The following is a 13,013-nucleotide window of genomic DNA, read 5'->3' as shown; positions in this document are numbered from 1 at the left end:
CCCTTCCTTCCTTCCTTCCTTCCTTCCTTCCTTCCTTCCTTCCTTCCTTCCTTCCAAGTTTTGCTCTTGTTGCCCAGGCTGGAATGCAATGGCACAATCTCGGCTCACTGCAAACCTCCACCTCCCAGGTTCAAGAGATTCTCCTGCCTCAGCCTCCCGAGTAGCTGGGATTACAGGGTCCTGCCACCACACCCAGCTAATTTTTGTATTTTTAGTAGAGATGGGGTTCCACCATGTTGGCTGGGCTGGTCTCAAATTCCTAACCTCCGGTGATTCACCTCGGCCTCTCAAAGTGCTGGGATTACTGAGGCTGAGGCGTGAGCCATCGCACTCAGCCTGTGTGTTCTTTCTTAGTAATCTTCATCACTCAGTTCCTGTGAATCACCTGACATTTGCATCTTTAGTCATTCTCTTTTTCTTTACTGTTCCTCAGTCCTTGTCAGGCCGCTGCTCTAAGCCCAGTGAATGTGTGGGTTTGTATTTCACTAGTGTTCTCCAAGCCCAGGGCTCTGTTTTGTCTTCCTGGGGCTTCTGTACACACCTGCCTCTCTGTACACAGAACACAGAGGATGACTCTGTGTTGGTCACTGCTGGATCACTCATCTGTCTCCCTCTTGGACTGTCAGCTCCATGAAGCAGGGTTTTGGGTTTCTTTTCTATCCCCTGTATCTAATGTTGTGTTTGACCCATTGTAGGCTTGTGTGGATGTTTACAGACTGAATGAGTGAACACATGAATTAAAGAAATGAATGAAGGAAATGAATATATTGGTAGTTAGATCATCTTTTTTTAAACCAACTTTTCATGGTGTATATTTAAGATACACAGCATGATGTTATGGAATACATGTAGACACTTTATCCGTCATCTCATATCCACCGTCTCACACAGTTACCCATTTCTTTTTGTTTTTGACAAGAGCAGCTAAAATTACTCATTTAGCATGGATTCCATATACGGTATATATATTTTTTCTTTTTCCCCCGATCTCCCATCTACAGTACAATTTTATTACTGATGGTCCTCATGTTGTACCTTAGTTTGCTAGATTTGTTGGCATAATTAGATCGTTGTTGGGTACTTGTTTTCAGAGAGTGGCTGGAAGTGTGAGAGCCCAGGGGTCAGGGCATAGGGTTGCTGTAATCAACCTGTCACTAAGCCCTGTCATCTGGCCTGACTGGTGTGGATGTGGTACCCCACTAAGACATTCCTCCGTGCCAGATGAGGAGCTCAAAAATAAAATAAAAATGAGGTTTCTAGAGATGTAGCACTAAAAATGAGATGCCTGGATTGCCAAAAGCCTACAGGCTTTGGGTTTGAAATGAACTAGATCGGGCCTAGTAGTTACATCAAAATTTCAAAAGGCTTTTATTTAATTAATTAATTTATTTATTTAGAGATATGCTGTCGCTCTGTCACCCAGGCTTGGAGGGTAGTGGCATGATCTCAGCTCACTGTAGCTTCAAACTCCCGGGCTCAGGCAATCCTCCCATCTCAGCCTCCCAAATAGCTGGAACTAGAGGGATGCACCACCACACTCGGCTGATTTTTAAAGTTTTTGTAGAGATGGGATCTCACTATGTTGCCCAGGCTGATCTCAAACTCCTGAGCTCAGGTGATCCTTCTGCCTCAGCCTTCCAAAGTGCTGGGGTTATAGGCAAGAGCCACCGCGCCTGGCTGAAAAGCCTTTCACATGCAGTCTGTTTCTCATGGTTTTCCTTCCTTGAGGGCTGCTCTCCATAGTGTCACTGTGGTGTGATGGGCTTCAGGTCCAAGGCTTAAAGGTGAATGGAAAACCCAGGGAATCAAATAAGGCAAGCATTAAATAGTACATCGAATGAAATAGTTTTCAGAACACATAATTGTACAATTTTAAAGCAATAAATAATTTAACATTTTATTTTAAATAAAAAGAATACATGTGGCATCAAACGAAAATAGTACCAAGAGTATAATACAGTGTGCCTGGATCTCCCCAGAAACCACCTCTTAATCATCAGTGTAGTTACCATGTAAACCTGGGTGCTACACTGATACCTCCATTCTGTGATAAATCACTCTTAAATGGTATCAATGGTCTGCCATCCACTATGTAAAATGAGGAGAATTTTACCTCATTTACACTCCTCCCTCTCTTCTTACCAAATTTTATAATAAAATAAAATAATTATTTTTAGTTCTTTTGTTGGTCAACACTATAATCTTATTAATTTCCTGGAGTTTCCATTTTTTTGAATTCGTGTGATTTCTTTTACATCTCTTGATGCCCTGTGCTGTAAGGTGAGGATGTTGATACCTTCACTATATCCACTATATTTTCTCTCTCCTGTTTCAGATCTTACATTTAACAATCTTTTACTTTTTCACTAACATGGAAGTATATATGTATCTACATTTTGTCCTGCAGGGAGGGATCCTAAAGGGAAAATTGAAATCTGAAGACGTTAAGTGACTCGTGTAAGGTTTCTTAGCTGGTTAATGTTACAGCTGGGGCTGGGGCATCTGATTCCCAATCTAGTAGGCTTTCTGTGGATAAACTCAGTGATTCACTCATCTAATGTTTATTGAGTGCTTATTTTCCTCCAGGCACTAGGTACCAGTAATATAAAAATAATAAGTGGTCTCAAATTGCATGCTTCATAATCAAGGAAGACAGACAGATATATAAACAAATAACTAGGTTTCGATGCAGTAATTTGCAAAGGAAGGTGTTATCTGATTTTTTTTTTTTTATTCCACAGGTCAGAAATTAGAATAACTGATATAACTATTAGAAGTGGCAACTTTGATGTGTTGAGGAAACAGTGTTTTACCCAGGCCACTTATGCATGTTTAAAAAATAAATAAGACTTTGCTGATATACTTCCAGGAAAGCAATTTAAATGGTCTGTTTCAAGATTAAATATGAAAGCAGATTTCAAAATAATGTATAATTATAAATTATATGTTTTATGCTCAGCATGTTTTTATGTGAAAAGAATATCAAAATATTCTTCAGTTGTCCTTATGGGGTTGTTTAGTATTTTGACTTAAAGTCTAAAGTTTATGCATTTATTGTACATTCTTTTTATGGTGACTTGTGAACCTTTTCTTTCTGTTTCCCTCAGATTTTCATCACCGTGAATTGCTTGAGTACAGATTTCTCCTCCCAAAAAGGGGTGAAAGGACTTCCTTTGATGATTCAGATTGACACATACAGTTATAACAATCGTAGCAATAAACCCATTCATAGAGCTTATTGCCAGATCAAGGTCTTCTGTGATAAAGTGAGTAAAGATGACAGTTTTTTATAAAGGTATCTTTATTATTACATATTACTTTTAATGGCATTTCTTCCTTGTCACCTTCACTTGTCTAGTGGTGTCAAAATAGTCACTTTACTCATCACAGTGGGAGTGGTAATCTTTCATTCTCGGTTCCTGAGAATGAAAGGAAGTCTTCAGTCAACTGTATTTTTTTTTTTTTTCAGTTTATCATTTTTATCACTAAGTTAATGACTGACTGTTTCTTAGCTCAGGCTGCTATAACAAAAAACCATAGACTGGGTGGCTTAAACAACTGAAATGTATTCCTCAAAGTTCTAGAGGCTGGAAAGTCCAAGGTCAACATGTCAGCTAATTTGGATCTTAGTAAGGGCTCGCTTCCTGGCTTGCAGACAGCTGCCTTCTCACTGTGTCCTCACATGGCACAGAGAGCGAGCATGCGCACAAGCTCTCTGGTGTCTCTTTTGCTAAGGACACAAATTTTATCATAAGGACTCTACCCTCATGACCTCGTCTAAACCCAATTACCTCCCCCAAATTTCACCTCCAAATACCATCACATTGGGAATTGGGAGTCCAACATATGAATTCTGGGGGCACACAAACTTTAGTCTATAACACATTGTGTTGTAAGTTTGACCCAATGAGATAGTTCAAATAACAGATTAATACTCTTTACTGGGCGTAGACCCTGTCCCAGAGCATATCAGTGCATCCGTTATTATTTTATGGGTTAAATGGGACCACATCTAGGACTTTTTGGAATGGAAATAGCACTTATAAAATAAGTTCATTAGTACATATGCACTCAGTAAACATGTACTTTGAATCTCCCTGAATCCCACCCCAAAAGAGTTGAAAAATTTGAACAGAAAAACTTAAAACCCTGTGATTAGGTGACGGGAAATCATCACAAATCCCAAATATGAATGGGACCAAGCATCAACAATTTCAAAGCCTGTGTGATATCAGCGATTATGAGGGAAAGTAATGGGGCCACTTGATAGCCAAAGAACAGGAAACCTACAAAGTTGTCCAAAGTACTCACTGGAAAGTGCAGTGGGCTGTCTCAGGACAGCATGTGAGACCTGGGTGGGAGGGTACAGATCTAGTGGATTCTACTTTGCCAGTGAGTGTAAGAGGACTGAGCATTGAAATGTTTTGGGCTCTATGAACTCTGGGAAGTCAGAAACTAAAGTTCCCTTCTAAGACAAAATCCTGCTCTGGAAAAAAAAAAAAAAAAAAGAAATTCTCGGAGTAAAGTCCAAGCTGAGTTGAAAAAAAAAAAAAGGTGAAAGGAAAGAGGTCAAAATGAAAATGAAGAGGAAGATGGGAAGGGATACAGAGTAGGCAGATCTCAGAAAATCTGACTATATTTGTATCACTTTGTGAACACACCAGATGGGGATCCTGGGAGCCACGAAACTAGAAGAAATCCTGGCTCACTCATTTCACTTGAAAATGACCAACAGAAAAGAAAAAGCAGTTGAATCCCATACAATGTTTTATGAAAAAAGAGATTAAGATCAGACTGACTTCCCTATGAATAATGAATGCCTTTCAAAAAGACAGGCCCACAAAACAGATGAAAACTGTAGCCTAATATTTCAAAATAAGCTAAATGAAATTAAGGAAATAATGGACGTTATGAAGATCAACATAAATCTCAATTTGAAAAAATCAACTTGAGATGTGTAGAAAATAGAATGACTTGAAAAAGATGAGATGGAAGTCAGGGAATTTAGAAATAAAAGATTAAAATGGATTAGAAATAAAAACTATGCTAGAAGCAACACAAGAGTAAATAAATATAAAAGATAATGCTTTAAGAAAACAAGCTAGGAAACAACAAAATTTTTAAAATCAAAGGAAATGAAGAAAGAGGTGTGAGAGAAAATACAAATATAGCAGACAGGTAAAGGAGATGTAATATAGACTGGGTGCGTGGCTCATACCTGTAATCCCAGCACTTTGGGAGGCCAAGTTGGAAGGATCACATGAGTCCAGGAGTTCGAGATCAGTTTAGGCAACAAATTGAGACCCCTGTCTCTACAAAAAAATGTAAAAACTAGCCAGGTTCAGTGATGCATGTCTGCAGTTCTAGGTACTCGGGAGGCTGAGGCAGGAGGATTGCTTGACTCCAGGAGTTTGAAGTTGTGGTGACCTATGCTCCAGCCTGGGTGACAGAGCAAGACCCTATCTTAAAAAAAAAAAAAATCCAATATACATATAATAGGAATCTTTGAGGAAAAAAAGTGGGGGGATGGAATACTAAAAATACATTGCCTTAAATATGCATTTAAATACATATTCTCTAAGCAAAACCTTAAACAGAAAGTATATGTATTTAAACAGTCCACCACACACTTGGGAAAATTGATCCACTATAACCAATACAAAATAGTTAAGCTATTGGACTTTTTGAAAAAAGAAAATAATTTTCTTTGGGCCTCTAAGTAAATAAAATAAATATTAAATCACTTATAAGGAAAATTTGATTATCAAACTTTTCAACAGCAACACCTTGTCAGAAGACAATGATATTTAAGGTAATCAAGTAAAGAAAATGTGGGCCAAGGATTTTATACACAGCCTAATTGACTTTGAAGTATAAAGACTGCAGGCACAAACAAAACAAATCCCCAACATCCAGAGAATATTTCTTCTCAGGGACTCTAGTAGTGAACACAATTTAGACAAGCAATATTATTGTAAAGACATTGGTAAAACGATGGGTGGTGCGCATTCAGGATCTATTTACCTGTAGATCTAATTCTAAATGATGGCGGAGACAGTGTGACAGTATATTCTGACAAGGTAGACATCGTACAATTGTTTTAAAACTGGGAAGGATAGGAAGGGTATATGAGCAATAAAATAAGTTGACTAGCTGCTTATAGAGATTAACTGTGAGTGAAAGGATAGTACTTCATATTAGACGCTGGGGAGAGAGAGGAACAGGAAGAAGATAGTAGTAGCCAGTTCACTGTTGCCCATCACTCTTTTTTAAAATTATTTTTCCATAAGTTATTGGGGTACATGTGGTATTTGGTTACATGAGTAAGCTCTTTAGTGGTGATTTGTGAGATTTTGGTGTGCCTATCACCCGAGCAGTACACACTGTACCATATTTGTAGTCTTTTATCCCTCAACCCCCTCCCACTTTTCCCCAGAAGTCCCCAAAGTCCATTGTATCATTCTTATGGCTTTGGGTCCTCGTAACTTACCTCTCACATATCAGTGAGAACATATGATGTTTGGTTTTCCATTCCTGAGTTACATCACTTAGAGTAATAGTCTCCAGTCTTATCCAAGGCACTGCAAATGCCGTTAATTCAGCCCATCACTCTTACAGGTGCTGCAGTCAGTTGTATTAAAGGTTTAATACTATTAACATGTCTGAGAGTTCTGGTTTAGCAGTGGCAGGAGAAAGCAGAGATGGTGAGGAAAACAGAAAGAAAACACGTAAACAAGAACTGCATAGGGGTTAGGGACATGCGGCGTAGCAGTAAATATCCCTAAAGTCTCAACGGCCTTTCAGGCCATGATGATTTCAGTTAATGCCAATCATCCAGCCATCAGAGCAGCACAGCAATCAATAGGACAGTTTCCATGACACTGGTAGGACAGTAGGACAGTACACAGTAGAACAGTTTAGGACAGTTCAGAGTACACAGTAGGACAGTTCACAGTAAGGCAGTTCACAGTACACAGTACACAGTACACAGTACGACAGTACGACAGTACACAGTAGAACAGTTCACAGTACACAGTACGACAGTACACAGTAGAACAGTTCACAGTACACAGTAGGACAGTTCACATAGGACAGTTCACAGTACACAGTACACAGTACAACAGTACACAGTAGAACAGTTCACAGTACACAGTAGGACAGTTCACAGTACACAGTAGGGCAGTACACAGTAGGACAGTTCACAGTACACAGTAGGGCAGTACACAGTAGGACAGTACACAGGAGAACAGTTCACAGTACACAGTAGGACAGTACACAGGAGAACAGTTCACAGTACACAGTAGGACAGTACACAGGAGAACAGTTCACAGTACACAGTAGGACAGTACACAGGAGAACAGTTCACAGTACACAGTAGGACAGTACACAGGAGAACAGTTCACAGTACACAGTAGGACAGTACACAGGAGAACAGTTCACAGTACACAGTAGGACAGTACACAGGAGAACAGTTCACAGTACACAGTAGGACAGTACACAGGAGAACAGTTCACAGTACACAGTAGGACAGTACACAGGAGAACAGTTCACAGTACACAGTAGGACAGTACACAGGAGAACAGTTCACAGTACACAGTAGGACAGTACACAGGAGAACAGTTCACAGTACACAGTAGGACAGTACACAGGAGAACAGTTCACAGTACACAGTAGGACAGTACACAGTAGAACAGTTCACAGTACACAGTAGGACAGTACATAGCAGAACAGTTCACAGTACACAGTAGGACAGTACACAGTAGAACAGTTCACAGTACACAGTAGGACAGTACATAGTAGGACAGTTCACAGTACACAGTAGGACAGTTCACAGTACACAGTAGGACAGTACACAGTAGGACAGTTCACAGTACACAGTAGGATAGTACATAGTAGGACAGTTTACAGTACACAGTAGGACAGTTCACAGTACACAGTAGGACAGTACATAGTAGGACAGTTTCCATGACACAGCAATCAGTAGGACAGTTTCCAAGACAGTAGAGAAGTTTCCATGACAGTTTCCAGAGGCCTGTTAAATCAATAGACACAGTTGTATAGGAATGGTGAAATATCAAAGGTACAGACAGCATAAGCAATTTGCCCAGAGACACACAGTGAGAATGCAGAGTAGTTAGATGCAAATCTAGGTCTAATTTCAAACTCATTCTCCTGGAATTGATAAATAACTTTATATATAAAATACCTAAATGACAACTGGCATTTCAAAACCTCAACAAAGAGCCAAGGTAGGCTTTAGAAACAAAATAAAACCAAAAAAATCAGCTTATGTCTTTAATTCAGCATATTAAACATTTTCAAATGATGTGTAACAGACAATTTTTTAAAGCACAAATAAGGAAGCATTTAAATAATTTGAATTCCCTTACTTTATTTCAGATATTCCGGGGGAGACTGTAGAATCCCCCTCCATGAATCCCCTTCTTGGAAATAAAGAATAAAGTTAGAGATGAGGAGAAAGAGGGGAAATAATTGGATAGAGGAACCTGGCAATCCATTCATATTCACTTTGGTAGTTGGAATTGAAAGTGAGAGAGAAGGCTTAGTGTTAATGTAATAAATAAGAAAAACAAAGAATAAAAGCATGCATAATGTACAGCGAATGTTATGTTGTTGTTCACCTAAGTCCTAGAATGAGAGGGACTATGAGACACTAAGAGGGCAGATACAATTACTGATTGATTATACCTTTTGTTTGAAAATAGTTTTATACATTTTCATTCAGTTATTTTAACCTGTAGAAGGGAGACGGTGAAAAAGAGGATTGTATGGATTTTTCCAAAGCAGTTGTTTCCTGAAGTCGTGTTAAGAGGGTAATCTGTGGCAAGGAAAGAAATGGTTGAAAGAACCACTTATTTGTGTGAACATGTTTGTAAATATGCATAAAAACTGGGAAGGACTATGTCAACAAATACCTTGCCAATCAGAAAGTAGGTGGCATTTCCAGTAGCTCCTATTTTGCATATCAGTCTAGTAAATGTCAGTGCTAAATAAAAGAAAATGGTTGGAGAATGCCGGATAAATGATAAGCATTTATTCTAAGTAAGTAGTGATGTCAAGAGGTTCTAGCAGGAAGTTACACATCCTGATGTTAAGGGTTGGAGTGGGGTGTGTCAGGAAACTCATAAGGAAGAAATACCACGGGTCTTACAGGGTATATTCATCATAATTACTGTCAATTTCTTTAACAAACTAGACCCAAAATCTTTTGCTGTAATTTGTCATCATTTTTGCACTCTAATTTCAAAATCCAAGTAAAACTGATTCCTGGGAGATTAAAAAGAGATATAAAAGTTTAATTTGTATACTTTTCAAATGGGTGTGTAAATACAAATGCCCAATTTGACTTATCCTTTCAGGTAAAAGAGTTGAGGGCTATTCCTTTTTAAAACCATGCATTTTTCTCATCACAGTCTAGTTTTCAAGAGATGGAATTCTGCACTATTTACAGTTCTCCAGCTTGATTTCAAATTAATCAATTAATTAATCAATTGTAATTAATCTCACATCTGTGAGACTGCAGATGAAAATAAAGGGCTTCCCTAACCATACTCAGTATTAAGATACTTCTATTGAAATGCATGTGTTAATACATTTTAAAACTTCGGAATCTGTTTATATACCTACCTATATAGATACCTATGTGCATCTCTTTATGCTAACATTAAATTCTTTCACAATCTTTCGTGAAGATTTTGTGTTACTGCAAACAATAGCTACGCATGTTGGAAAAACCGAGAAATAAAGCCACATTCTTAAAATACATGTACAGGAGCAACTTAAGTGTTAAATAAAAAACAAAGACAGCCATGACCTCTCAAGTGGTGGCAAAAATGATCACAATATGGGCAGGAATTTTTCAGATATATTTTCCAAATTTAACACTGTAGAGTGAACATTTAGATGGAGGGAATTATTTTCAAATGACAAATTTAGTATTTGTAACAAATTATTCTCTTCTGGAAGAACTAGACTTTTGCACTTTAATAACGGTGGAAAGAATATTTTCTCAAAGTCTCAGGTCACAAAGAGTCATAGAAAGAGGTGGAATACTTGGAAGGTCTTGCTCAAGGAGTGTTTTCTTTACTTTAATGGAATGTATCGAAGCTTCCCGGGGTCACTGTGAAGTCAAAAGCTTTATTCTTGAAATAAGAATTGTGGTTCTCTTGAGTGGATATTATCAAAATTGTTTTGTCATGATGATAGCTGGGCATTCTGGGCAGGAAATTTCTTTTGTAGAAGGGCCACCATCTGCTTTATAGATACTCTATGTTTTATGTTAATTCTTTGGGTTTGGCATATAAAAGAGTGCCTGAAAAATAATAAGCAGGTGACTTTGCTAAATTCTACATTGAACATACAGGCTTACCTCATTTTATTGTGCTTTGCTTTATTGTGTTTCACAGAAAGCAAGTTTTTACAAATGGAAGGTTTGTGACAACCCTGTATCGATCAAGTCTGTCAGCTCCATTTTGCAAACAGAATATGTTCGTGTCTCTGTGTCACATTTTGGTGATTCTCTCGACATTTGAAACATTTTCATTATTATTATATCTGTCATGTTTGTGATCAGTGATCATCGGTGTTACTATTGTAATTATTTGGGGCACCTCCAACTGCACCCATATAAGATGGTGAACTTAATTGATTGGGTTGTGTATGTTCTGATTGCTCCATCAACCAGCCATTCTCTAGTCTCTCTCCCTCTCTTCCTTTGGTCTTCCTATTGCCTGAGACAGAACAATATGAAACCAAGCCAATTAATAAACCTACAGTGGTCCCTGAGTGTTCAAGTGAAAGGAACAATTGCATCTCTCTCACTTTAATCAAAAGCTAGAAATAATTAAGCTTAGGGAGGAAGGCATATCAAAAGCTGACACTGGCCAAGAGCTGGGCCTCTTGTATCAGTTAGCCAAGGTGCGAATGCAAAGGAAAAGTTCTTGAAGGAAATTAAAAGTGCTACTCCAGTGAACACACAAATGATAAGAAAGTGAAACTGCCTTACTGCTGTTGTGGAGAAAGTTTTAGTGGTCTGCACAGAAGATTAAACCAGCCACAACATTCCCTTAGGCCAAAGCCTAATCCAGAGCAAGGCCCTAAGTCTTTTCAACTCTATGAAGGTTGAGAGAGATGAGGAAGTTGCAGAAGAAAAGTTTGAAGCTAGCAGAGATCACTTCATAAGATTCAAGCAAAGAAACCATCTCCATAACATAAATGTGCAAGATTAAACAGCAAGTGCTGATGTAGAAGCTGCAGCAAGTTATACAGAAGATGTAACTAAGATCATTGATGAAGGTGGCTATACTAAACAACAGATTTTCATTGTAGAGCAAATAGCCTTCTATTGGGAGATGTCACCTAGGACTTTCATAGCCAGAGAGAAGTCAATGCCTGACTTTGAAACCTCAAAGGAGAGGCTGACTTTCTCATTAAGGGCTAATGCAGCTGCTGTCTTTAAGTTGAAGTCAGTGCTCATTTACCATTCCAAAATCCTAGGGTCCTTAAAATCTTGCTATATCTGGTCTGCTTGTGCTCTGTAAATAAAACAACAAAGCCTGGATGACAGCTTATGTGTTTTTGGTGGGCTTAATTTTAAGCCCACTGTTGAGACCTACTGCTCAGGAAAAAAAAGATCCCTTTTAATTGACAATGTTCCCAGTCACCTAAGAGCTCTGATGGAGATGTGCAAAAAGATTAATATTGTTTTCATGACTGCTAACACAACAACATCCATTCTACAGTCCATGGATTGAGAAATAATTTTGATTTTCCAGTCTTTTTATTTAAGAAATGTGTTTGGTAAGGCTGTTGCTGTTGTAGATAGTCATTCCACTGATGGTTCTGGGCAAAGTAAGTTGAAGTCCTTTTGGAAAGAATTCACCATTTTAGATGCCATTAAAAACATTCATGATTCATGGGAGGAGGTCAAAATATTAGCATTAACAGGAGTTTGGAAGAAGTTGATTCCAGCCCTCATGGATGACTTTGAGGTGTTCAATACTTCAGTAGAGGAAGTAACTGCAGATGTGATGGAAACAGCAAGATTAGAACTAGAAGTGGAGCCTAAAGATGTGATTGAATTGCTGCAATCTCATAAGAAACATATGAGGAGTTGCATCTTATGGATGAGCAAAGAAAGTGAGATAGAATCTACTACTGGTGAAGAGGCTGTGAACACTGTTGGAATGACAACAAAGAATTTAGAATATTACATAAACTTAGTTGATAAAGCAGCAGCAGTGCTTGGGAGGATTGATTCCAATTTTGAAAGAAGTCCTACTGTGGGTAAAGTGCTATCAGACAGCATCACATGTTATAGAGAAATCTTTCCTGAAAGGAAGAGTTAATTGATGCATCAAACTTCATTTTTGTCTTATTGTAAGAAATTGTTACAGCCACCCCAACCTTCAGCAACCCACCCTGATCAGTCAGCAGCTATCAACATCAAGGTAAGACCATCTATTAGCAAAAAGATTGCAACTTGCTAAAGTTTCAGTGTGTATTTTTTTAGCAATGAAGTATTTTTAAATTAAGATATGTACATTTTTAAGACATAATGCTATTGCACACTTGATACACTATAGTGCAAACATAACCTCTCTATTCACTGGGAAATAAAAAAGAAGTGTGGCTCTTTTTATTTCAATATTTCTTTTTTATGGGGGTCTGGAACTGAACCCGTAGTACCTCTGAGGTATGCTTCTGTATAAATCTTGAAACAGATTCATTATTTTCCCTTTCCTCATAAATAGTACAAAATAAAACATTAACTCAGAAATCAAATTCCTTGACCCAACTTGAGGTGTTTCTGGGGGCAGCTATAATTTATACAGGTTAACAAAATCTAAATTTTATTTCTATTAAATGTTATATTGTACAGAGCCCCAAGCACGTAGAAAAATGCCTTACATGGACCCAATTAAAAAAATAGCTCCTATTACAGACTTTAGTATTTTTTTTTTTTATTTTTTTTTTTTTTTTTTTTTTTTTTT

At 38.0% G+C, this 13,013-nt stretch overlaps 1 protein-coding gene across 2 annotated transcripts in view; it reads left to right on the top strand.

Annotated features, from left to right (window-relative positions):
• Positions 1-13,013, top strand: part of GRHL2 (grainyhead like transcription factor 2) — a 189,139-nt gene that overhangs the window by 132,948 nt on the left and 43,178 nt on the right. For both annotated transcript variants that reach the window (XM_017859460.1, XM_017859459.1), the window contains exon 9: positions 3,108-3,266. In XM_017859460.1, the coding sequence (XP_017714949.1) occupies positions 3,108-3,266 (159 nt within the window). The remainder of the gene's footprint in view (positions 1-3,107; positions 3,267-13,013) is intronic.

This window comes from Rhinopithecus bieti, unplaced genomic scaffold (genome assembly GCF_001698545.2).
Source record: "Rhinopithecus bieti isolate Rb0 unplaced genomic scaffold, ASM169854v2 scaffold_47952, whole genome shotgun sequence".
Classification (NCBI taxonomy): Eukaryota; Metazoa; Chordata; class Mammalia; order Primates; family Cercopithecidae; genus Rhinopithecus; species Rhinopithecus bieti.
Note: the sequence above shows the minus strand (reverse complement) of the source record. Positions and strands in the feature narration are given on the sequence as shown.